At 45.8% G+C, this 27,368-nt stretch overlaps 1 protein-coding gene across 1 annotated transcript in view; it reads right to left on the bottom strand.

Annotated features, from left to right (window-relative positions):
* Positions 1-20,537, bottom strand: part of PYGL (glycogen phosphorylase L) — a 40,474-nt gene extending 19,937 nt beyond the window's left edge. The window contains exons 1-4 of the mRNA XM_081098793.1: positions 20,202-20,537; positions 15,306-15,407; positions 12,370-12,448; positions 9,113-9,216 (exon numbers count right to left, since the gene is read on the bottom strand). Of these exons, the coding sequence (XP_080954919.1) occupies positions 9,113-9,216; positions 12,370-12,448; positions 15,306-15,407; positions 20,202-20,444 (528 nt within the window). The 5' untranslated portion in view covers positions 20,445-20,537. The remainder of the gene's footprint in view (positions 1-9,112; positions 9,217-12,369; positions 12,449-15,305; positions 15,408-20,201) is intronic.
* Between the last annotated feature and the right edge of the window lie 6,831 nt (positions 20,538-27,368).

The raw sequence follows: 27,368 nt of genomic DNA, 5'->3' as shown, positions 1-27,368 counted from the left end.
AACCTGGCTGGAGAACCTGGAGAACCTGGCTGGAGAACCTAGCAAGAGACCATGGACACAGAACCTGGCTGGAGATCCTAAGCAGAACTTCGCTGGAGATCCAGACCAGAACTTGGCTGGAGATCCTGGCTAGGCTGCTGATCAACTGAACGCTGTCTCCGTGTCATTCCTTCTTCGCTGACTCCGTCCACACCTTTGGGGACCCCTGGACCCGCTGGGGTTGGACCCCGGCATACAGCTAAAATTTGACCTTAGGTCTGTGTGTTCTAGAGCCTGTGTCTTAACATTGGTGTGTTACGGCCAAAGGGGCCTGCTCTGGCGTCACTTGTTACGGCCAAAACTCAGGCCCTGGTCCCAGAACTCAGTCCCTGGTCGGGCACCACTTGTGCCGCGCCAGCACAGCCAAGGATGATCCTGAAACGGGGGGAGGGGGCGTGAAAGGATTGAGAAAAGACAGACAAGAGAATGAAAGCCGGGTCTCGGTGGGACGCTGCTCCCTGATGAGAAGACAGCGCCAGCGCCCACAAACCGTGTCTTTATTTTATAGCAGATGCCACGAGGCAAAGTAGGGGCATGATCATGTTGTTTACAGCATTCTCGTGAGTCTCAACCTCACTCAACTACATGCACCCGAACTCTATCACAAGGCACGTGGGGCTACGTGATCGGACCATAGGTTCAAGCTTACAACCACAGCTGTTGGCTATGATTGTGCTGGGAGGGTCCTGCCCTCCAGCTGGGACTTGCACGTGGCAATGAGAGGACCCTGTCCTTTCATTAGTCCGAGGCTTGAACCTGGCCAAAACACTGTACCTGCGCCCAACATTGGTGAATACAGCTTGAGTAAAAGAGAGAGGCCCTCCAGGGATGCCCACAGTTGGATATCTCAACCTGACGGGTCCTACATGATGGTTTCAGTCAAGATTCTTGTGCCTACATGCACAGACTCAGCTTTTTACATGCATAGAAAGCTCCCTTAATAAAGCTGATTTCAGTATAGTAAAGAAGACTTACATTTTCTTGTCTTTGTTTAATTTAGTCCTTATATAATTTTGATCTAATAATGATTATTCATTATGGCTCATTTTGAAAATAACATATACTAAGAGGTAAGGAATTAATTTTATTGGCAATTTCAATTTTTTACCATCTATTTATGTAACCTGTAACAAAATATTTTCTATAAAAGTTCTAAAATCATAATTTGTATTTAGGGTATACTAAACATCAAATGAATTTTGGGTTGCAATAAACCAAAAAACATCAAGAATAACAATAACAATACTTGGGGGAATGTTTTTTACTATAAAGATATTATTTGTGAAACTTTTAAAATATTGCATATATTTTTTTATTGATTTCAGAGAAGAAAGGAGAGAGAGAGAGAGAGAGAGAGAGAGAGAGAGAGAGAGAGAGAGAGAGAAACATCAATGATGAGAGAATCATTTATCGGCTGCCTCCTGCATGCCCCACACTGGGAATCGAGCCTGCAAACCTGGTTCATAGGTCGACGCTCAACCACTGAGCCACGCCGGTCAGGCTTGCATATATTCTTAAAAAATAGAATTGTGTTCTGACAAGAAGGAAGGCGGGGGGGGGGGGGGGGGGATAAGGTATATTTTTACTTTTATTTTTTAGCACAAAGTACCCTTGTCAATGAGATTAGAACATGGTGATTTAGTCAGCTTTAGTTTAAGATGATATTGTTTATGAATTAGGACATATTATGGTTGGGTGCCTCACGATCACCTAAATATGAGTTCAATGCCTGCCCCAGGCACAATGTGAAGGGAGAAGCAAACACAGCGACTGTTTTTTGAGATATGAAACAAAATATTAATGTCAATAGCCAGATAAGCAAATACACATTCATTTATTCAAACAAGAAAGCCAGCCCTAACCGGTTTGGCTCAGTGGATAGAGCGTCGGCCTGCGGACTGAAAAGTCCCAGGTTCGATTCTGGTCAAGGGCATGTACCTTGGTTGCGGGCACATCCCCATTAGGGGGTGTGCAGGAGGCAGCTGATCCGGTGTTTCTCTCTCATCGATGTTTCTAACTCTCTATCCTTCTCCCTTCCTCTCTGTAAAAAGTCAATAAAATATATTAAAAAAAAAAAAAAAAGAAAGCCAGTAAGCCACCCATGAATATTAACTACCAGCAGAGTGACGAATGAAAAGGAGATTCAGAGAAACAACAGAAGATCTGGGTTTGAGGCAGCTGCTGGAGGCAGGAGGATGTTAAGATGCAGGAGGAAGCCTAGGGAAGGCTGGAGCTGGATGTGACCTAATGGGCCAGTGGCATCTTGTTAAAATGCAGGTTCTCAGTCAATCTGAGGCAGAGTCTGAAATGCTGCATTTTTAACAATTCCCAGGGGCTGTGTGGTATAGGAGTTAGATGGTGATACAAAGCCAGTAACTATAAATCAGAATGTAGATTCCACTATCCCAGTAATAAAGAGACTGAGCCATTAAATTAAAATTTAACAAGAAAACAACTGAATTTTATTGGCTGGTAATGTGTTAATGACTAGAACTCTAAGACAAATACACGAGGATATCCAAAAAGGATCACGACATCCTAACTTACAAAACACCCTATGCTGCACTTAGGCAAGGGCAGGCTGGGGGCAATGTGCACACTGCTTTCCGTAACAGCAAAGGACCGAACCGGAAGGCCCGTTTGCCTCATTTCAGCACTCAGGACAGTTGTAAAACACACCTGAAGATCTGATATGAAACAGGAAGAAGATGAGGCAGGAACAAGTTCTCCTTTTAAAAATCAAATGCCTAAAAGAACTGACAGCACATCTTCTGTTGAGAAATGCAGCAGGAACATGCTGTCCTGCCCTCAAGCAGCTGAAATGCTTCCAGAAGAGAGAATGGGCTCTCAGTGTCCCACCAGCATCCGGAGGAAGTCAGCGGTCACCCTCACTCTCTGTGACAAGGGACTAGTCCGCTGGTTCCTCTTTTTTTTTTTTTAATATATTTTATTGATTTTTTACAGAGAGGAAGGGAGAGAGAGAGAGAGTCAGAAACATCGATGAGAGATAAACATCGATTAGCTGCCTCCTGCACGTCTCCTACTGGGGATGTGCCCACAACCCAGGTACATGCCCTTGACCGGAATCGAACCCGGGACCCTTCAGTCCGCAGGCCGATGCTCCATCCACTGAGCCAAACCGGTTTCGTTCCTCTTAACGCCACCCAATGCCGGTCTTGTTTTTCCCTGACAAATAATGGCCGATCTTAATCTCTCTGGGTCAGTGAGTTCTGTAGGGGAACAGACGTAAAGCTTGCTGTTCTTTGTTTTTAGTCTCCTTCTGCTTCAGTAAGGAATCAGTTACCAACGCCCACAATTTTACAAACCTTGTTTTTAAGGTAAATTGAAAAAACAGGTATTTCATAACCACAAACTGGTCTGAGCAGATCAGAGGAGAAAGAAAGAACTGCTCCCCCCCCCCCCCCCCCCGCCCACTGCCCTCACTAAATCCACAGAAGCTGCTGGATGGTGATAAATCTCTTCTCTACCTTGCTCCTCTCCCCGTCGCCCCCCGCCCCCCCATGAATCAACAAAGTGGCCTGTAAATTTAAATTTCCATATAGCCAGTGATCCCTGAATGCACTAACATGCTGAGCCATTTGAAGATGGGAGAAGAGCTTTCATTCACATCCAAGTGAAATGGGCTGTGGGACCTGAACATCCCAGACGGAAGAGCTGGGACAAAGCCCGCATGGCTCCGTGGAGTAAGGAGCAGTGTGCCCATCCAGGTGGGGGCGGCAGCCTGGCCTTGGCACCTCCCTAGAGGAATTTCTCAATGCGATCTGTGTTCCGGCCAGTGTGGAAGCAGAGGCCAGCTCAGGGGGCTCTGTCAGAGACCGAATTCTAAGAAATGCTTTCCCTCTACTGTGGGATACACAGGACATGAAGAACCAGTGAGCAAACATCAGGAGTAATCAACAAACTATGCTTTCTTAAATATGTTCTTTAAAATTGATTTCAGAGAGAGGAAGGAAGAGAGAGGAGGGGGAGAGAGAGATGGAAACATCAACATGAGAGAGAATAATTGACTGGCTGCTTCCTGCACACCCTTACTGGGATGGTGCCCGCAACCCGGGCATGTGCCCTGACCAAGGATTGAACTGTGACCTCCTGGTTCATTGGTCAACGCTCAATCACTGAGCCATGCTGGCCAAACAACAAACTGTGCTCTGATAGTACAAATAATTGAAAAATATTTCTGGGAATGCCAAGAATTCAACAATGGTAACTAAAACATTGCCAGGTAATGGAATTTTTGCATGACTAATTACTGCAGGCTTGGCACAGGTTCCAAGAGAGAGAAGGGTCCAGCAGGCACTGTTTGGTTCAACTCCAAGACACCTACTGCGAGTGCCTTTCTACTCAGGACTTTGCTGTGTGACTGTTAGACTTCTTGTGAGGTTGTTGTCATCATCTTTCCCCTCTTCCTCCCAGAGGCCAATTATTTTCCTAGGGGACTGTTACTGACCCCCATTAGAGTTGAAGGTAAGTCAAGAATTTTAGCAATAAAATTATTTTCCTTATGGGGGTTCAAAATGAACACATTATTACTGCAAAACTTCCTGGAGAGAGACTTCAAAAATTAAAAGTCTTAAAACTTTAAAAATGTTCCCAGCTTGCATAATTTTCAGTCTTCTCTGTATATGCCATTGTAAGAGCAAGGATATATCTGGTATAAGTGGGGGCATGACCATACCCTGAATGGCATGCTGGCTGCTTTCCTGGAAGATACGTTTTGTTTTTCATGGAAATGGTTTCTTTGTGGTATGATGTATCTTATGTTTGCTCTCTAAAATCCCATCCCTGTAAATGGATGTGGCAAATGAAATTATGTGTGCTTCTGACTTGATTTCAAGTCATAATAAAAAAGTGGTGATGGCTAGTGAGGCTAGCTTTGGAGACTGGCAGAAGCCATTTGGTCTCTTTTTTTTTCCTTTAAGAATACTGGATAGTATGTAATTACTGGGTCTGATAGGAGAGACAAATACTTCCTTGGTATTATAGGAGAGAAAGGGGTGGTATCTTGGATAAAGACCATTTAAAACGGTAGTAGGTGTGATTAATGGTGACCTTTCATAAACTTCTGGGGAAACAGCACTGAAAAATATTTTTTTTTTTGAGATTGATTTGCTGAGTTTCTTTTAAATATTTTACAGGAGAATAGTTAAAAGATAAAAAATGAAATCCTTAAGCATTCTGGGGTAAAATGAGTACCATACAGGATACTTTCAAAGAGAATGGATGCAATGTGTTGGTTGAGTTGTGTCAAAATGTTAGTCATGCTGGAAATGCCGGCTTAGTTAGCTAAACTTCTCACCATGTAACTCTAGATTATTGTACTGGGAAAGGGAACCGATTATTTTGTTTTTATAGCTTTTTCTGACTCTAAAATACACACTTCTTATGGACTATGAGACATGTAGAAGTGTAAATAGAAGACAGTAAAAGTCACCTGTAATCCTATCTCCCAGAGATAATTATTGTTGAAGCTTTACATATATTTTTCTAGCTCTTTATCTTTTTGGCTGCCTTTGGATAGTTGAGTTCATACCATCCACATGATTCCATACCTCCTTTTTCAACTAACATAAATAATTTCCCATTTCATTAAAATTAATAAAAATATAATGTTAATGGCTACATGATTTTATCATATAATGAGAGACCTGGTGCACATATTTGTGCATAGGTGGGGTCCCTTGGCCTGGCTGGCGATCGGGGCCAATTGGGGCCGTCTTGCCCAGTCCCAATTGGAGCTGATTGGCTGATTGGGGTCGGCCAGGGGGAGGGACTGCGGGAGGTTGGATAGCCGTGGGAGTTTGGCTGTAGGAGCACACTGACCACCAGGGGCAGCTCCTACATTGAACATCTGCCCCCTGGTGGTAAGTGCATGTCATAGCTACCAGCTGGTCATCCGGTGGTAACAGTCACTTAGGCTTTTATATATATAGATAGCACAATTTATTAAATTATCATCTTTTTCTTATAAAAAGTTAACATTTTATTGTATGCCTATTTGTGTGCTGTACATTTTACATAAAAGAGAAACATGGTAATTAGCGTACAACCGCTACCCTTCCCATTGGCTAATCAGGGAGATATGCAAATTAACTGCCAGCCAGATGGCGGCCAGCAGCCAGGCAGCTGGAAGCTAACATGAGGCTTGCTTGCTTTAGTGACGGAGGACTCCAACGTTCCCCGCCTGCCTTGCCCGCCTCTGAGCCTGCAGTTTCAAACATTGTAACAAATATAGAAGCTAAATAAAACCCCAGAAACCTGCTTTCAGCCCACCGGGATCTCAGAGCTGGAGTTATACATTGTTTCGACTATAGAACCCAAACAAACCAGATACCTACTTTCAGCAGCAGAGGCCTCAGAGCTGGAGCCAGAGCTAAAGCTGGCCCAGAATAAAAAAAAAGAAAAAAAGGAGCAGTTGGGAGCTTCAGTCACCCGTCAGCCTGAAAACAGCCCTCAGCCCCTCACCCAGACTGGCCAGGCACCCCAGTGGGGACCCCCACCCTGAAGGATGTGTGACCAGCTGCAAACAGCCATCATCCCCTCATCCAGGCTGGCCAGGCACCCCAGTGGGGACCCCCACCCTGATCCAGGACACCCTTCAGGGCAAAACAGCCAGCCCCACCCATGCACCAGGCCTCTACCCTATATAGTAAAAGGGTAATACGCCTCCCAGCACCGGGATCAGCGTAACAGGGGGCAGCGCCCAAACCCCCTGATCGCCCTGCTGCTCTGTGTGTGACAGGGGGCGGGGCCACAACCTTCCTATCCACCCTGCTCTGTTCGTGACAGGGGAAGGTGCCCCAACTTTCTGATCAGCCCTGCTCTGTGCCTGATACGGGGGAGCTCCCCAATACCCTGATCGCCCTACGGCTCTGTGTGTGACAGGCTGTGGCGCCCCAACCCCCTGATCGGCCCTGCTCTGTGTGTGACAGGGTGCGGTGCCCCTCCCCCCCATGGGCCCTGCTCTGTGTGTGACAGGGTAGAGCCATAACCTCCCCACCGGCCCTGCCCTGAGTGTGAGAGTGGCGGCGCCCCAACCCCCTGATCCGCCCTGCTCTGTGTGTGACAGGGGGCGGTGCCCCAACTCCCCTATCGGCCCTGCTCTGTGAGTGACAGGGGGGAGCTCCTCAACCCCCTGATGGGCCCTGCTCTGTGTGTGACAGGGGGGAGCTCCCCAACCCCCTGATCGACCCTGCTCTGTGTGTGACAGGGTATGGAGCCCCAACCCCCTTGATGGGCCCTGCTCTGTGCGTGACAGGGGGCAGCACCTGAACCCCCTGATCGGCCCTGCTCTGTGCGTGACAGGGGGTGGTGCCGCAACTTCCTTATCGACCCTGCCTTGAGTATGACAGGGGATGGTGCCCCAACCCCCCAATTGGCCTTACCCTGAGCGTGACTGAAGGTGGCATTGCAACCTCCCAATCCGCCCTGCTCTGTGCATGACAGGTGGCGGCGCCCCAACTCCCCACTCGGCCCTGCTCTGAGCCCGACCAGGGGCTGCACCTAGGGATTGGGCCTGCCCTCTGCCACCCGGGAGCGGGCCTAAGCCAGCAGGTCGTTATCTCCCGAGGGGTCCCAGACTGTGAGAGGGCACAGGCCGGGCTGAGGGACGCCCCTTCCCCCCGAGGGCACACATTTTTGCGCGCCTGGCCTCTGGTTTTCATAATCATTATGTGAAGCTGGTCTCTGTACTGCAGATGAGAAAACGGAGGCTCAGAGAAGCTAGGTAACCGAACGAAGGCAACAGACCCTGTAAAGGTAAGGAGTTGCAGGGAGGCCTCAAATTAGAAACTAAGTCTCAAATTAGGGCCCAAACGCCTTTTCCTGCACAATGCTGCCTCCTGGTTTATTTAGAAGTAGATGAAGGCACACTGATTGTTAGCCAACGTTGGAAGCGTGTCTTTTAATATGTTCCCAATATTCTCCTTCCGAGACTTGCCCCTTGGTGCATTCTCTCATCATATCAAATCTTTCAGGTCCTTCCTCCGCCCAGAGAGTGTCCAAATACCGAGAGAAGGGAAAGAGGATGGCGGCAGGGAACACGAAGCTTACTATCCTTCCTCGCCCCTGGGATCAGCTCCATCTTAGGTCCCTACATCCAACCCCTGAGCACACTGCCCTCAGACTGACTCTTGGAAGCAGGGGAGGGGCTTAAAGAACTCAGGCTTTTTGGAAAACGAATCAGGTATCTTGTTGTCAATGGTGTATGTATGTGGGACAAAGGTAGGGAGAGAGAAAGCCTAAATCACATTTAGCATCAGGGAAAACCGTCCACACTAGGGCTGACTGTAGATTCAAAGAGTTCCCAAAGGTATGAGAAAGGAATTCCTAAGAATCTGGCTTGGTTATATAAAAGTAAACTAGAGTCATCTGTATGACTTGGTTACTGTTTGTGCAACTCTACAGAGTCCTATAAAGATACATGTTGAATATGTGCCAGATTTGTTTGATGAAACAGCTAACAAGATTACCTGCTTTCACCTTATTAAAACATTAGAATCCTGAGCTGATGTATCTTGTAAATAGGCATGTTAAGGAGGACAAGAGTGAGTGTAGAGAGGAATACTGACCCTGGGCCCGGAAACCTAGGGACAGACCCATGTTTGCCAGCAGTGTGATCTGCTGAGGTAACTCCATTTATTCAGAGCCTCAGTTTCCTCACCTATAAAATGGCAACGTGCATCCTACCATGAAAGGTTATTGGGAGAGATCATAAGTCAAAAGATGTGCTCCTCCACTGTGGATGCTGCAGAGAATGAACGTCACACATTGGAGGTGGTCCACACTCAGCGAGTCAGTGATAAATATTTTCAGAGCCCTCGTGAGTCAGGCACTGCATAGGATGCAATGGGTCCGGCGGTGAATGATACTAGCAGGCTCTCTGCTCTTAGGAAACTTACAGCCCAAAGGAGGGAGACTGACAGTATTCACTGATGTCAACCCAACGCAAGGCAGATTAGTGAAGTTCCACGTTAAATGTCTGGGAATTATAAATCATCTAGAACACTATGAAGATCTATTCTAATGACAAATTTTAAAAAGATGGCTCGCATACCTGCCATCCATCTCGGATCTTCTGATTGAAGATCCCATACTCGTATCGAATGCCATATCCATAGGCTGCAAGTCCCAGGGTTGCCATGGAATCCAAGAAGCAGGCTACATCAATCAAAACACAAGCAAAAGGCAGAGTCACCGAGGTTAGTTACATCTGCAGGTCTTTCACTAAAAGACATGACGGCCACAAAATATTTTTCTATGGGGAACCACATTTGTATTTTAAAGCACAGAGACTGCTGTATAATGAGGATTATTGTTTTAAGTAACATTTTTTAAAATTATAAAATGAGTATTATAGAAAAGTTAGAAAATATAAGACTGTACAAAGAAGAAAACAAGCATCATTTATTAGCTCGCCATTTAGAAATAACCAGTGTGTACATGTTGTTCATTTGAGAACAGATAAGGAAGCTGGCCTGCATGAGATATGTCCATTACTGTGTGTGTCTCTCACACTGCCCTTTCTAAGGGAAGCCATCTCCATAGCTCCCTGCTTGAAAAGACAGCCCCAGGAGTATAATTTACCTGTGGCCACCTGACTGAGTAGCTGGACATCTGTGGCAGACCCTCTTTCTGACTAATGGCATTTCGATGTTGTTTAGATGCTATAGGGATGCTGGACTAAAAGTGAATCTTGCTTGTTTAATCTAAGCCTCTAAGCAAATCACAGTAATTCTATTTCTTTCTACTGGTTTTGGTATGACTGTGCAATGACATTCAATCTAGTGAGAGGTAGCAGGAAGTCTTCTGGGTGCACTGAATGATTTTCCTTGCTGCTGACATAATTTTTTCTTTTTTGTTTTGTTTGTTTTTCCATGGGGGAAAGCCAAAAGAACCACAGAGACCCAGAGTCCTGACAGAACTACACTACTGAATAAACTAATCTTGGAATGGCCCAACCTCTGGACTTCTTGTTCTGTGATAACACATGGCCTTGTTGGCTGAACCACTTTTTTTAGTAGGTTTTTTTTTGTTTTTTTGTCACTTGCCGTCAAGAGCATTGATGACAGAGCACCTGATCCAGACCAGCCAATCAGCATGCTGGGGAGGGATCTAGCTGGTAGCCAGGTGTAACATGAGGGATTCCTCTAATCGGATTTTCCTCTAGAAATTTGAACTGAGAAATACACAGAGAATGAGAAAATCGTAGCTCAAACTGAAAGGGTATGAGTTAGGTTCTTGGAGGAGTCCTAAAACAGAGACCCACAAAAGCCAATGGCTGATCCTTCGGGTTCCTGCAACATCACAATCGTTTGCCAGTCCCTGGGTCACGTGGCCTGGCTCCGCTACAGGTCTCGCTCCCTTGGAGCTGTGGCTATTTGTCCTTTCCTGGGTCCTGATCACATCATCCTTAGAGCCTGACCGGATGGGGTCCCAGCATTTTCAGTCAGGTAAGAGATGAGGTCACCTAATGTGAATTACTCAGCCTCGTTTGCCACTTCACTCTTTGACTTTATCAGCCAACTGAAGGAGCGAGGCCATTAATGCCAGGCACAGAGTGGGGTTAACCCAGCCAACAAACATTGAAGGTCGGGGGCTTTACTTACAGGGAAGGCAGGCTTGGTTTCATTTCTAGATGTGCATGCCATTGGCTTTGCTGATCTCCCGACAGCCCCAGGGAAAGCCTATTAACTTGCCCTATGACTGACTTCACAAGCATTCCAAAGGCAGTGTTTTTCCACTATTAATGGCAATAGTAGAGCACACTGCGACCAATGTAGTAAGGAGTAAATAAAATAAAACATGCAAATGGATCTCTAGTAAGTTGGAAGTTTGTGTAAAATGAAGAGATTTTGGAATCATTTCTCAAATAGGAGAATCAATAGATGTTTATTTTTCATAGAGCATAATCTGATATATACGTGTATGGTATACTTTTATTATTAAATTTAAGTTTCACAAGTAATATACTAATATATCCTCCTTGTAAAAAAAATTAAAATATTACAGATAGGACTAACATCCACTATGATCCCCACCCCCAATTCTGCCCTCCTCTCTAAGGAGGATTATAAGGAGCCGTTTAGCATTTCAAATTTCAGACTTTTCTATGAATATATATATGTATATGTATATATATATATATATATATATATATATATATATATTTACATACACACACACACACATACTCACAGAACATATTAGTCTTTAAAAACATAAATAGTAGCATGCTGTATGCCTTTTAATGCAAATTGCTTCCCTCCCCATTCCCAGAGGTCTATCTAGGGCATTATATATGGATCAGTTTTATTATTTTTGGTTGCTGTATATTATTCTATAATATGGATTGTTTCACTACTTATTTACCTATTTTCCTACTGAGGGACACTGCCTTATTTCTAGTAGTTTGCTCTTACAAACAATGCTATAACAATTTTTTTTTCCCATGCTTCCTTGTGCACATGATTGTGTTTTTTGTTGTTGTTGTTTTTTTTTACAGCAGGTATCAGGAAGTAGAATTGCTTGGTCATAGGGATATATATTTTTAACTTAATGGAGTTGTGAATGTACTTTATTTGTTGAAAAACTATTTCCTGAATAAAGCAAAGAACTCAAATTGCATCCACAGAAAAAATAATTTAAGTAACTAAATCATACCAATACTACAACAAGTGTATCTTTACCTACTAGTCCAGTGATGGCGAACCTATGACATTTTTTTGGTTGATTTTTCTTTGTTAAATGGCATTTAAGTATACAAAATAAATATCAAAAATATAAATCTTTGTTTTACTATGTTTGCAAATATCAAAAAATTTCTATATGTGACACGGCACCAGAGTTAAGTTAGGGTTTTTCAAAATGCTGACACGCCGAGCTCAAAAGGTTCGCCATCACTGTACTAGTCCATCAAAACACAAACTGTCAAGTGCATAAGACAGCAATACAATGGTTCAACGCCACGTAGGTCAGACCACACAAGTATGCGAATTGACAGCTGTGAACATAACCGTGAAGTAAAGGGGCCACTTTGGAAACCCTTAAGTGCACAGGAAGGATCTGGTTAACCTTCAGGTTTTAAGCAATGTCTCCAAGGGTTTTAAGCAATGTCTCTTTTGTTCAAGTTCCCTTCTCCACTGCTTGTATAGAACTGATCAAACCACAGTGCAGACTGAAAAACAAATACTAGTACATCTGTAACCAGGTCACACCCTGCACTTCTCCTAGGAAGCCCGTTGGTGGTCATGCATGGCACTGGAGAAGGCATCAACTGGCCAGACACGAAGACACGCTAACCATGTCACTTACCAGCAAGCCTCCCAAGACCTCCATTGCCAAGCCCAGCATCTTCTTCGATTTCTTCTAACTCCTCCATATCCAATCCAAGCTGGTGATGAAAGGAAAACATCACTGGATGTGGGTACAAATGCAGGCCATTGCAGAGAGAACAAACATTTCCTAAAGCTCTGGGTCAGGTGTGCAGGTTTGTCTGGGTACTCAATAGTGTCAGCTCCCGTGCAACGTACTCTGGCATCCATGCCCACTGCAGATGCTGGTGACTGCAAATGCAAACTGTACGAGATGGCATAGCAGGGGCCTGTAGAGACGTGTGGAGTCCCAGTGTCCATTACTGACTGTTACTTCTTAGCAAGGCGACCCTGGACAAGCTACTAAATCTCTCTATGCCTCACTTCTTTTTTTTTTTAAAAGGTAAGTCCTCATTAGATGACAGTATGTACCACATTTAGGGCTGTTGTGAATTAAATGAAACTATACAAACAAACCATTTAGATGATTCCCGGGCAGATATTCCTCAATAAATGTGAACCTATTATAATTTCTTAAGATTCTTTTTTTGTGCAGTCAGGGTAAGACCTAAGAAATAGTCCAGTACCAAGCTGACACTAACTGGGCTGAAGGATTTTAAATGTTATCAACAGGTATGAGGTCAGACTTTCCAGGGTGGAGTAAAGTTCATCTTTTCAAGACCACAACATATTTACTCAGTAGGGTCAATGGTTGTTAACCCCAAACCAGTTAGTGAGTCACTGTCCCTGAGACCTGGAGCCAGACAGTAGTAGTCAAGGGAACCTCAACTCTTGCTCAGCAATTTTTAACCTTTTGCATCTCATGTCACACATAAGCTAACAACTAAAATTCTGTGGCACACCAAAAAAATGTATATTTTGCTGATCTGATAAAAAAATAGGTATAATTTTGATTCATTCACACCCGATGGCTATTGTTGTGTTGGCTACCATCATTTTTTTATTTGATAATCTAAGGGAAAAAGAGGTCAATGCCCCTGACTAAATAACCAGGTACTGCATGTTTTAAAAATTCTTACAGCACACCAGTTGAAAATCGCTGGTCTGGATGGATGGGGCTAAAATCCTTTATTTCTCTCTAGATGGGCTCAAAGGCTGTGGGAGGCTTAGAGGCATTTGTGACCTTGGGGATTGATGCAAATTGATTGCCAGTCAGCTCCCTGGGAGCTGCACAGCCAGAGGCCACTGGCACCACTGTGGACTCAAGTCAGAATCCAGCAGCCTTGGAGATCACCTTGCTCATCTTACAGTGAGGAAACTGATGGCAGGTAAAAGAAATGGCCTGTCCTCTGTGGACTAGATAATAATTCAGCCCATGCTTAGCCAATGATGGTCTGTTGTGAAATGACTGCATTCTTATCTGAAAGCGAGGCAATCCATGAAATGAGATGTTATTTAAAAGGGAAACATAATTTACACATTTTGAAAGCATATGCAGAAGCAGCAGCCATGCTTGAAGTTGATGCCCCAAGTTTCCATGGCCATGCACTTGGATCTCCCCCCTACCCTTTTCTAAAAATTGCTTTGTCACACGTCTTGGTAAGTCAGTCTTCTAAGTGTTCCAAAATGGCTTTGCTTCTGCTCACCGTTGAAGGGACTTTCAAATTTGCTCCCTGGTGTGACTAGAGTTTACTGGGGTCATTGTGCAAGTCAACTGTTAAGGCTCACATTCAGGATTTTTTTTAATTCGAAAAATGTAAGTCTAAAGTGGGACATAAACCTTGAGCAAATAGAGATGGGTCACTTCATCAGACCTGGTTATATGCTAGGCCAGTGGTCGGCAAACCGTGGCCCCTTGAGTGTGGCTCTTCCACAAAATACCACGTGCGGGCGCACACGTACAGTGCGATTGAAACTTCGTGGCCCGTGCGCAGAAGTCGGTTTTCGGAAAGGAGGTAGACGAAACAAGCATACAAGACGAGTGTGGATGGGAGAGTTGGAAGGGGTTGACCTCAGCGAACGTACCTCAATCAGACTGAGGAAGTTTTTAGCAAAGGCCAGCTTAGGAGTACCCTAATTAAGTTAACAACAATGTACCTACCTATATAGTTGAAGTTTAAAAAATTTGGCTCTCAAAAGAAATTTCAATCGTTGTACTGTTGATATTTGGCTCTGCTGACTGATGAGTTTGCCGACCACTGTGCTAGGCCATGGGAGGTATATTATTTTCAGCTGATATCAGGGGAAGGCAAGAAAAGAGAAGTGGAGGGAGCTGCAATGGTTCTTTCACAGGAAATACCCTACCTAACGCAGGTGAAGGAAACCAGTCTTCGGTGGCAGGCAGCTGACCGCAGGAGGGGACAACCCACGCATGTGTCTTTGCAAATACCCATCCCTCCTTCCAACCTCACCCACAAGGTGAAGAGCTATTTGTTTTTGGCATGGAGATCCCTGAAGTTTAGGAGATAAACAGTTAAATATGCTCATAAAAACAAATTAGATGATTAGGTTGAAGACTTCAGGCTCCTCATTTAAGGGGGAAGTACATTTTACATGTCATTTAGTAATAGGGAAAGTGTGATGACAGAATTTGAAAAGCTTATTATTTTTACATATTGCCTTGATATACAAATAATAGTCACACTTTGATCATTTTTTGAAAGTAGATAGGAGCCTGAAATAAAGCTTGTGATTCTGACAGCAGAGAGGCACGCACTTTTAAAAGGCTTGTTCAGATGTTGAATGCTGTCAGAAGCTATGACTGCAAAAGTAAGTTCTCGTTAGGCAAAACTAGTTCTCTAACTTTGTTTCTCTTAAATCAGAGATCATCAGTAGTTTATAGTTCTAATAGTTTGTAATAGCAATGTCTATAGAAGCAATTTTCACCTTTTTTTTGGGGGGAGGGGTGCGGGGAGGGGCAGCCGGGTACTACATCCCCAAGGTTCCTGGATTCAAATTTAAGGAGAGAGAATGTACCTGGTAAATGGCCTCGTCACAGGCATTTTGCAGGCCGAGGTTGATCATGGTGTTCTGTAATGTCCGGCCCATGTAAAATTCCAAAGAAAGGTAATAAACCCTCTGAAACAAAGAAATGAGAGGTTACATTAACCTGATGAGGCCAATCTTACCGGTCAACATAAACACACAAGGTCGAAAGTATAAAAACAAACAGGCAGGACTATTTTGACACAGGTTCAAATGAAACTCCTATAGATGTATGAAGGACTAAATGAAAGCATTACTGACAATTGGCTTTGGGAAAACCATTTTATACCCTACTTTTGTAGTTCAGTGTCTTTTACCCTCAGGGAGGAAAAAGTAAACTCATCCAACTAATTAGATTCAATGTTTTGTGTCCCCCCTCCCCGCCCCATTCTGTTCATGAGCCTCATAAATGAAGCATATGTTTTGGGCAAACCGAAGTCAGACTGCCAAAGCCCATCAATCATTTGTAAAATATTTAGAAGATGAGAGTCAGGTAGGGTTGGCTGTGACCATCCCAAGTCATCCAAGAAATACAAAGATTAACTTCTTCCATATATCCCTGATGGCCAGAAAGTCTTCCTCCTTGACTGATCACTGTAAATAATATTACAATTAATTATTTTAGAATTAAATTATTTTAGGAAGCCAGGAACTGGCAATAACAAAGGACTACCTCAGGTTTATTGGTGTTTATTATTATTATTTTTGCAGGGAGGGCACCAACACAGGCCCCACTACCACAAATTATGCAGCTGAGTTTCCCACATTTGGGGAAATCGCAGGAGTCAGCACATCCAGAGTGTAATGGATAAGCTTCGCCCTGGGAAAGCCACCTTCGTGATCATGGTATCTCCCCTGCCAGGTAAGTGTTATTGGTGTTTGTTCTTCATAAGATGGGAAATTTCTCCATAAACTTAGAAACTGCTTTGACATAGTAAAAGCCAGGTAAACACTATCAGAGTGGAGTGAAAGGTACAAAGGTTAGACTTGCCTAACTCCCTTAAAATACAGGTGCAGTTTACTAATTCTCTTTTAAGAAAGAGATCCGTGAGTAACTTCATCATCCCCCTTTACAATATATTTTTCTCCATCTCAGGTTCCCTTTTTCCCCCCACCAAACACAAAACAACAAAAATCTGTAAATGCATCCATATAAAGTCACCTACAATTTTAGGAACTCCCCCCATTTCTCAATAAAAAGAACCAAAGAGAAAAGTATTTGGTCAACCCAAAAATATATAAATACTTTATATGATGAATGCCTATTATAATATTTAACTCATTTAAAATATTATATGAAAATGTCAACTTAGAAATTTCACTTTCTCCCACTTTCATTTTATGTGACAACTGAATGCTAAGTCTTCCATATTTAGTGGGTCATCTAACACTATTTTCCAGAGCATATCATCATTTTTATCCAGTTGTTTGAATATCTATCACACTGTCATCAGGGCCCTCATTAGTCCATTGGGTGCCTTTGTGTGAGTTGGGGAAAGGTATCTTTCCTAGGCAGATCTATAAAAAACTTGCTTACAAATATAGTATATACATCCCACACTTGCAGTTGTGAAGTTATGCCCCCTGAAATAATGGCTATATTTGTGAAATTTATTTGTTTCCCTTTTAATGATTCCGAATTAGCATGGACTTAAGACATTTCAAGGCTTTTGTAAAAAAAAAAAAATTGCTGCTTAAAATAATTTAGCGAGACTTTATTATATAACAGACTTTGCAAAGACATATACATAATGTTATTTTCTATTTTCTCATAAAAATAATTTTTGGCTCTAACCGGTTTGGCTCAGCGGATAGAGCGTCAGCCTGCGGACTCAAGGGTCCCAGGTTTGATTCCGGTCAAGGGCATGTACCTTGGTTGTGGGCACATCCCCAGTAGGGGGCGTGCAAGGGGCAGCTGATCGATGTTTCTCATTGATGTTTCTCTCTATCCCTCTCCCCTCCTCTCTGCAAAAAATCAATAAAATATATTTTAAAAAATAATTTTTGAAGGGACTTCACTTTATATTTGGGGATATGTAAGACCTTGAAAAATAGATCTCTCCCATCCTCTTAAACATTTATCACATACTCCTGCTAGTATACCAGAGTATATACAGCATCTCCAATATACTTTAGAAATTATATGTATACACTACTATCACTAATAATTATGTATATTTTAGAAAAAGTGGACATTTTCAAAAAGCAAGCAAAGAGAAAATAAAGAAGAGCTATTTAACAATAACCAATATTTTAAAAATAATTTAAAATTTATTCCCAGCATTAATTAGAAGACTTGGGTACTTGTGGGAAAACATGGAATAAATGGCAACAAAACAGATTTGCAGGAGAGGCAAGAGTTGAGCACAGAGACACTGGCAAGAAGGGCATTACAAGAAAAGAGTGCAGGGCGGGCAGAGGCCCAGAAGTGGGGAGAACAGGGCAAGGATGGGACAGCACATTGGTTTGATGGGAGAGCAAGGTAAGCCCAGCAGGGCAGTGGGAGGTAAGATGTGAAGGACAGGTCCACCTGGACCGAGAAGGCTCTTTAAATGCTTGATTAAGGACTGTGGCAGGCCATGGGAGCCAATGATACCTGAGCAAAGGGCAGGATGTATTGCTTTTGTAAGCTTAATTGAACTACAATGCATAGAGTGAGCCACAATTGCCAACTCAGATACCTCCAGGAGTCAGGCAGAGGAAAGACCTGTGTAATGGAGGTCACGTAGAACAATGAGGAGTACTGGGCCAAGACTGGAGTGTACAAGTCCTGCCCAAAGGCACTGACAATTGAATTATGTAAAGATGTCTCACTGGCCAAATAAAATATATCTGTGAGCCATATTCAGCTGCACGCTGCCAGTTTTACCACTGCTGAGGAGCAAGATAGCCACTCAGGAGTCTATTTCATAGACCAGTAGCCAGGGCCTCCATTAGGCAGAGAAGAGAGACTGCAAGAGAGTAATTTCAACAGAACCTACAGAAATTGACAGCATTTGGCAACCTGTTGAATGGGGAATACAGGAGGAAGTCAAAGGTGACACTAAAGTTTTGTGTCTGGGTAACTGTCAGGATGGCAATGCCATTAAAATTAGAAACACAGAAGACGGGGCAGGGCTGGGAGGGGAGATGATTTGAGTTTGAGGAAACAGCGATCTAGGTATGCTCACCAAGCACTTAGAAGTGTAGGAGTGGAGTTTGAAAAAAGGATTCAGACTACAGACCCAGATTTGGGATTCAACTGCATAGTTGCTAGAGAGCAGGGGAGGTGCTTGGACACACTTCCTGGCTCTAGCCCATGCTCTATGGGGGCGGGGACCTCCTACTTAGGTGAACCGCTGTCACTGTAGATACTTCGCTAACATGTGTGGAATGCATCTTGTTCCCGGTTGTATCCCTATCAGAATACCTGGCTCGTACCTACACTCAAGTAGGGAAGGAGAGCCCAGTGAAAAAACTACCTAGAGATGAGGACAACTATAAAGTGCAAGACAAGCCACTGGGAGAGAAACAGACAAGGCCAGATGCTTGGTGCTAAATGCTACAGAAGAGTGTGTATGTGTGTGTGTGTGTGTGGGGGGGGGGGGGGGGGTGGTGGTGGTGGTGGTGGTGGTTTGAGGTCCTAAATATGGCTCATCATCTCACTTTCCGGTTTAAAAACTTAAAAAAAAAAAATTTCCAATGCTAGGGGCCAGTCCCCTCATGGAAAAAGAAAAGACACAGTACATATATTTATACACAAAGTCTTCTCTAAGGATATATTTTTAGCAATTGCTACTCTGGGATAGAGCCCCAGGCCTCTGGAATGAGGAAGAGTTACTTTCCATTTGAAAGTTTTGTTACCATTGCCCTTTCTTATTATGAACACTTCCTCTCTTTTCCTCACGGATGTTCTGGGCACTGTGATTATGGACTGTCCTTTTCTTTTACATGCTTTCTACATATTAAAACATTCCTGGTGTATCTCTCACTGCCTTCAGGCTGTATCAGTGTTTCACCGTTTCCAATGCGCCTCCTACCAGCTTTTCCAGTTTCTTCTCCCAACACTGACTCACACCCACCTCCCTACAGCAGCCAGAGCCGCTCTCTCACCCTCCTCTGCACAACACAACCCCTCTCCCTGCTGTCCTCAAACTTCCCGACCCACTTCCCAGATTGGCGAGGGGGAGACGGTGTCCCTCTGTGCGCCCCCAAACACCCCAAGCAACCCTCCATCCAGCCCTGCCCAGTGCACAGGGGTGGTCTGTGAACAGCCCGTCTTCAGCAGCTCCCAGGGTAGGTCTTAAAGTTCAGAGCATACCCTGGGCGAAGGCATCCTGCTGCAGGAATCAAGAAGTCCAGCAGCGCCACACCCTATCCCTTGGAGCAGGGAAGGGAAGGGGAGAGGAGGGGGCGCAGAGCTCGCCCACCACACGCAGGCCGTTCTAGTCCTGCAAAGGCTCTACGGGCAGTGAGGCTCCTCCAACTTCTCCGCCCCCAGCCCCTCCCCCGGCGCCTATGACCATTTGGGGAACTCTAGATACTTGTTTCCCCAGGCAGGACTTTGGGCCGTTTTCTCCAGGGCCTACAGCCAGGGGCCTACAGCTGTGCTGGGCACTCACACAGGAGGCGCCTCTGGATGAAAAGTGGAGGGTAAATGCTCCAACTTTTGTTTGTGAAATAGCGGTCAGGCGAGGGAGGCCTGCGTGTGCGGTCCCCAGGGGCGGGCAGCTCTGCGTGGGGCCGGTGGGTGGCGCGAATGGGGGCCGGTCCAGCGCCAGGCTGTTCCCAGGCGGCCCACCCACCGCCCAGACCCCTCTCCCCGGACTTCGGGGGAGAGACGGGGGGTGGGGGGGGGGGCGGGGAAGTGTCACCGCGGGGCCCCTCCCGGGCGGCCGGGGTAGGTACCTTGGGGCACTTCTCGTAGTAGTACTGCTGCGTGCGGATCCAGCGCCCCACCAGGTGGTCGCGCACCGTGTGCGCCAGCGCGAAGAAGTAGTCGCGGGGGGTGGCCACGTTGCGGTCCTTGACCAGCGTGAAGTGCAGGTGCCGGTTGAAGCCCTTCTTCAGCTCCGCCACGTTCTCCACGCCCACGATGCCGCGGATGCTGATCTGCCGCCGCTTCTCCTGGTCGGTCAGGGGCTTGGCCATGGCGGCGGCGGGCGGCGACGCGAGAGGGACGGGCGGCCGGAGGAGCCCGGCGGCGGGACGCGGGTGGAGGAGGCTCTGCCGTTTCGCCGCCGCTGCTTTAGAGTCGGAAGCAAGTTCGGGGTCCGCCCCCGGCACGGCCCCGCCCCCGCTCCCGGCCGCAGGGGCAGGGGCCGGGGCCGGGGCGCCGAGGGCCGGCCAGGCCCCTCCCCGGGCTCAGGGGCCGGGTGCGGGCGCGCGCAGGGGGGCCCCCTGCTGGCGGGAGGCGCGCCCCGCGAGCCCGGCTGGGGCGGGGCTGGGGCTGAGGGGCCGGGGCGGGCGGAGCCCTCGCGGCTGCTGGAAGCGAGACCTTCGGCGAGTCACGTAGCCGCTCCGAGGCGCCTTTGGGGACCTGCGGGGTCTGGGAGCGCAGCATCTTCCTGCCTCCCGCTCCGGGCTTTCGGGCACAAGCAGGATGTGTGTGTGTGTGTGTATGTGTGTGCTCACGCCGCGGGCACACTCGGCTTGTACAGATGTCTGTTTGCTGAGCATCATTATTGCCATTGTTTCTCACCTGGAAGGGGATCCCATAAGCATCGGAAGGGACGTTGGAGGGTCAGTGCGCTTTTACTTCAGTTGTGCCACCGCCTTGTCGGGCCTTGGCATCGCCCCATCTTGGAGCCCAGACCTCAGCAGGAATTCCCGGGCGCCTCCTTTCCTTTCATTTGTTTTTTGAGACTCAACGATTCGGGTTTCTTGGCTGCCCAGACCCCTGTTTGCCTTGTCCGAAGTGCCCTCCTGTAGGGACAGCGTCCTGAGAGTCAGGAAGTTCTGAGCTGGGCTTCGGGGTGATTGGGAGGCAGGCGCTTTTACTTTGAACGACTTTTGAGGGGAAAGGGGATGGAGTCGGGGCGGGGGGTGGGGGGGGGGGGGATGGAGAATGTGTGCGTGTGGAAAATGAAGGGATAACTCACTGAGCCAGTTACCTTGTTTACATGAAACAAAGGCAGTCTGTGTTAATCCGCAGCACAGGCTGATCTTTGCACCGCTCACAAATACAGGCTTTATTTGTACATGTGGGTTTTTCTTTTTTTCTTTCTCCTACCCCTCCCCCCCCCCACACCCAAAACCCTGGAAAAGGAAAACACATTGTATTTTAGAATGTTAGAGGCCTCTTCTTTTTCAAGTACCATTCATCTATTATTTTAGAAAGAGTCCAATGTCAGAATTGAATTTAAAAAAAAACACGTTAGTGGAACTGAGGAATGGACTTTACATGTAATAATAAACCAGAGCTGATAATGGTATTGAGTTGATGCATTGGTGGTGGTGTTGGCGGGGGAGGGGGGGTGCAGGATTATTTAATCAGGCTAAATGCAACCCTCACCATAAAAATGAAAATTCAGATCGCATAGGTCTGGTAAAATATCCAACCTCTTGTACCCCAAGCTTCAGGGGTTTAGATCCTAGGCCTTTGGGCAGAACTGAGACTGATTTGGGCCTCAGGCAACACTGATGACCCGCACAGGAAGCATTTACAGAAGACCTGGGGACGAAGGTGTGGCCATCAGATGAGGCCAGAAATGCACTGAGTGAGCGCGACTGCATCACAATGATTGACCTTAAAGATACTAGTCCTGGTGGTCATGTTTGGGGGGAGGGGGCTGAAAGAGAAGGTCCCTTGACATATTAGATCATAAAAAATGTATTTTATGTATTTTTTAAAATCGGCTTTGAATACCTCTTGGATAGTCACAGCATTAAGCCAATTTCGAGTCATTCACATGCTGGTGTGAAATAGCTCCACCAGCTTCCCTGCTGGATGAAAGAATAGGATGGAGCAGTGGAATGAGTAGATCTCACTTCCAGGGAGACCTCTGAGCAGCAAACGGCAAAATAATGTGCAAGCACTCGGATGGGGAGTACAGAATTAGGGGTGCAAAGGAGGAGATGGAAGACTCTAAAGGCAGATTTACTGTTCCTTAGTTTTGCTTAAGACAGTTTCAAATGCATGGATCCTAACCCTACTATCTACTTAGATGTACTAACTTCTTATAGAAAACCCAAGATGATAATGAGCTAATAAACACACTATTTAGTTGACTCAGTACCAGTTCAGTGTGCCCACACCACTGAGTTGAACATCTCTCAAAGGGGAAAAACTGTGAACTATAGGTTGTCCAAAGTGAAGAGGGACCAGCCAGCCCCACGTTAAGGAGAACATGATGGTGCCAGGTGCTCTGGATGCTCCGCGGATCCAGTCTGAAGGGATAATAAATCACGTGGTCAGAGAGTTATTCCCTTTTCACTGGGTGTTAGGGTCGCAGAAAGAGATACCCACGAGGCCAAAGGTGGTAAAGAATTATAAATTTATAAGGTCACCTGGAACCCAGATGGGCTGAGCCCCTAAATAGCACCAGCACCCAGGGAAGGGGAGTTAGAGATTTGAAAGCCTAGGTGGGCTTTTCCAGCAGGGAATTCTCTGGGCAGGTCCAGATCCTGGGCAAGTCCGGAGGGGACAGTTACTGGTCTTAGCCAATGGAATGTGGTCTAAGTGAAAGGGAATGCTGGTTGTGAAATGATCTAAAGGTCAGTTCCCCAGGCAGGGAATATCGATTCGATTATTTGATCAGACCTAACATTCCAGCCTTTTTGTTTTATGGAATAGGGGTGGAGGTAATTTCTTCTGTAGTTACTTCCTGCTGAGGGGGGATGTCGAGATCACAGGGGGATGGACTTTGATTAGATTCCTCAAGGTTGGAGCGAAGGGTTGCAGCAGCATGACTTCCCCCAGAGACTGGTTGGTGAAGGCTCGAAAGCGATCCTGAAGGAAAGTTGAAACACATGGCCCCCAAACGAGGATCATGAATAGGAATGTTATTGGTCCTATGAAGGGAAGTAGCCAGATATACCAATTTATATATTTTTAGCCAGTAGTCCCATGCATTTGATTGATGTTCTCTAATCTTTGCAGCCTTTTTTGTTAAAATTTGGGCTGCATCCCTGACTAGGCCAGATTGGGTGACAAAACAACATTCTTCTTTCTCCCCAGTTGGTCTAGCCCTCTCCAGTTTTGGAGGGTGACAGCCGCTAGTGAATGTCTCTGATCCTGAATTTGAACTAAACTTTTGGCAATGTCATCTAGGCTTTCTTGTAGATCCTGAGACAGGATTTCAAAATATGATAGCGCTGTGGGTAAGCCCCCATGCCAGTTCCGACATCTGCTGAGATACCGAGGGTTATGAGGAGAGGGAATATCCGGACTGCCCTTTTGTATCAGATATGATGGGTTATGGGGACAGGTAAAGAATGATTACTGGGGGGCTGCATCTATGTTGTGTGAGAGTTAGAATAGAATACAGGTTCCCATCCAGTTGATCGTCCCTGTATGGAGTGGCACTCTGTCTCCTGTTAAGAAAGGATGTAGAGAAACATCCCTAGCACATGCCAAGTCATTAATTACAGTCAGTGTTTGATTGAGATGCTAGGTGGAGTTTGTGTGTGATACCCAAGTCTGAGGAAACCTGTTAAATGACTTGGGAGGTAAAAGCTGGTCCTGAGGCAGCCGGGGCATCACTTGTCTGGTGTTGCTGCTTTTCTGGGCCTGGAGCTGAAATACAACTGAGGCCTAGATGTTATCTTTGGGGAGGAACAGGTCAAGGAGTCTAAACTGCCTGATTAGTGATGTGAAAGGGAGGGGAGGTTACCCTGGGGGTGAGGTATTGCCCCTTGCTGGTTTTATTGGGGCAAAAGCTAGAATGACAAGGATTATGACAAATGATTTGGTGGAAGGAAAGAGATAATTAGTTTGGAGGGTTGTAGCCAAATATTATAAAGTTTATATTTTTAAGTTCAACGTACAGATATATATATATATATATATATATATATATATATATATATATATAACAATATGCAAGATTTTAAAACATTGCACAGAGCTCATTGAAGTGTGGATTGAGCACTGGAAGCAATTCATAACGCCCCAATGTGTGGATTATAAACATCTGGAGTACTACTGCCAGATGCCTCCCATCGGGAACTGTTACTCTAGGCGTATGACACCGGACACAAGATACTTTTTACTCCTGAGAATTTCCTGTTTGATTTGGGCTCTGAATCTTTGCAAGTTCCTTCCTAGAACAGACTGAAATTTCTAGAATGTTATTTTAAAGTGCCATCTGGAGGCAGAAAACACATATAACATACAGACAAGTACATGATGGCCATGCACACGATTTAAATTATAATTTTTTTCTTTGCTTTTGCTGACTTTTAAGAGAGCTAGAAAAGGGAAGTTCCTAAATACCAAACAGGAAGACCTGTTGAAGCTTTGAATGATAGTGTCAAGGACTGTGAATGAGCAGTAGAAATAAGTCTAGGCTCCAATCTAAGGACATAGCAACAGGAGAGAGCCTGGGCAGGTTGCTTTAGCTCACCAGGAGAGAAGGGAGTGATCAGGACCCTGTCACCCAAGTGTCGCCTGGGATGGTCATGTGGATGGGTCACTCTGTGTCCAGAGGCCGGACAGGTATGTTTCTCCCAGCCTGACAAAAGTAACTCTAGGCCCACCAGAGAGAAATTAGGTGGAGGAATGGGACTGGAGCTTGACTGGTGTCTTCCTTTAAACTTAAAATTTTCACAACTTTTTATAATTTTCACAAACCTTTCTAGAATTTGCACAAGCCTTTTTTCCCCATTCAGAAATGACCATCATTAGAATAACTCAATTTCAATAACTCTTAGCCAATGATAACCAAAAGCAAACAATGGTAATCTACTAGTAAGTCGGTGGGGTCTTATCAGGGCCTGGGCAGCTTCAGTCTTTGGTGGCCAGTCCCAGGAGGTCTGTGTGAAGGAGAAGGATCTGATAGATAGCGCAGGACTGACAGAGAGAAGGTTGGGACCAAAGGATGAGAAAGGCCTGAACGTAGGGAATCTCTGACCATTTTCCATTGCAGGGATAGCAATTATCTAAATCGCGCAATGTGTTAAAGTAGAAAGTGCCATTTTCTGACCATTGAGAATCATTATTAAGTTTATGTAATAGCCAAACAGCGTTACAAAAGAAAATGAGGTGTTTGGGCCTGATCTCCCCATGAGTCTAATTGGTCGAGATTTTTAAGAAGACAGCCAAGAGGGGTCATTTTAGGGGGTGTGGAGGGAGGTTCCTCATGGTAAGGGAATAAGCATGGCCCACAGGAGAGGAAGGGTGAGTGAAAGACCACGAGCCCAAAAGTGACTGTGTAGAGCAGGTATCCCCACTGCTAAACAGATCACTGCGAGAAGTGAGGGGTGACTCTCCAGACTGGGCGTCCCCAGTCCAGGAGGACCCGCGGCCAAACAGCCAAGGAGTCTCTTGGCCTAGTGCTAGGGCTTTTGAGAAGAGAGGACTTTCCAGAAGTCAGTGAGAGTAAGTGGATAGAAGACCCGAGATGGAAATTATGGAACGTCACTCACCTAGAGCAGATTGGCCGCTGTGGGATGGAGGGTCAGCAATGGAGAAGGAGAGGTTCCTGATCCGGCATCCTCCTTGGCTGGTTCGGGAGGGCCCATAAGGGAGGGAGGCCTAATCGAGGCTGGTGAGATGTGTCACCCGAGTAGGATTTGGAGGTAAGCCCAGTTCAAGCTGCCGCTGCCTACCGCTCTCGGAGTAGCAAACTCAGGGTGACTGAAGCTGGGTGATGGCTCCCCTTCCTGGTGGAGCCATTTGATCCAGGGGTGATCAAATGTTAGGGTCACCAAAGGCTGAAGGTGGTAAGGAATTATGAATTTATTAGGTCATCTGGAACCCAGATGGGCTGAGCCTCCAAACAGCACCAGGACCCAGGGAAGGGGAGCCAGAGATTTTAAAGGAGTCTAGGCGGGCTTCTTTTGGTGGGAAATTCTCTGGGCAGGTCCAGATCCTGGACAAATCCAGAGGGGGAGGTTATTCGTCTTAGCAAATGGAATGTGGTCTAAGCGAAAGCGAAGATTGGTTGCTAAATTATCTAAAGGCCAGTTTCCAAGGGGAGGAGGTTAGCGCTTCGATTATTTGATCAGACCTAGCACTGGGGGTGCCCAAAAAGGGGAGTATAAGTGTAGCTGAAGTTTGGGACGCACAGAGCTATGGTCTCCCAGGTCTGGGGGAAATCTGGCCTCAGCGTGTTCTGGACATGTCTAGGACACCTCACAGGACAAGCACGAGTTGCCCACTGTTGGAAAAGAACCCTTGGAAAGTGTGTTAGTCTGCATCTTCAGAGAAGCGGATGAGAAGATAGGATTAAACATGCCAGGGTTTTATTAGAGCCAATGTCTGTGGGAGAGGAAATGGGGAAGTTAGCCTGGGAGGGTGTTGGAACGGGATGCAAGTCTGACCCCCCAGTGAAGGGGAGAGGGAAGAAGGAATGTGAGGGAGCATCTCAGACTGCAGTGCAATCCCAGGGAGATCCAGTGAGGCCACTGGGCAGTTATGGAACCGGTCAGTGGTCAGAGGCGTCCCCAGGCTCTTAGTCACTGATGGGAGCAGCCCCTGGGAGGTGTGGCTTCTGCACAAACGCAGCGAGGATATCTGAGGACCCTAGACATGCTCCCTGCGGTTGGAGGTCTGTGAGCCCATTGTAGTGACCACCACAGAAAGATATTAGGTAGACAAACATAGGTTAACAGCTCCTGTGTGTCAGAGTAGACCTGATTGTGTTGACATACCACTTTCAGGTTCATCAAAACTTCAATGAGCACTTTCCAAGTGCTCTGGCTTGGGTCTCAATATGCACTCCCTCATTTAGTCCTCTCACCAGCTCTCTGAGGAAAGCTCTAGTTTTCTCCCCATTTTACAGATGAAGAAACCAAGGTTTAGAGACATTAAGTAGCTTGCTCAAGATCACTTCAGAAGGAAATGGCTGAAGAGGTTCTCAAATCTTTGCATATTGTTTTCCCTCCTCTGAAACAGGATTTGGGATCTGTTAA

Source organism: Myotis nattereri (assembly GCF_964212035.1).
Source record: "Myotis nattereri genome assembly, chromosome: 1".
Taxonomy (NCBI): Eukaryota; Metazoa; Chordata; class Mammalia; order Chiroptera; family Vespertilionidae; genus Myotis; species Myotis nattereri.
Note: the sequence above shows the minus strand (reverse complement) of the source record. Positions and strands in the feature narration are given on the sequence as shown.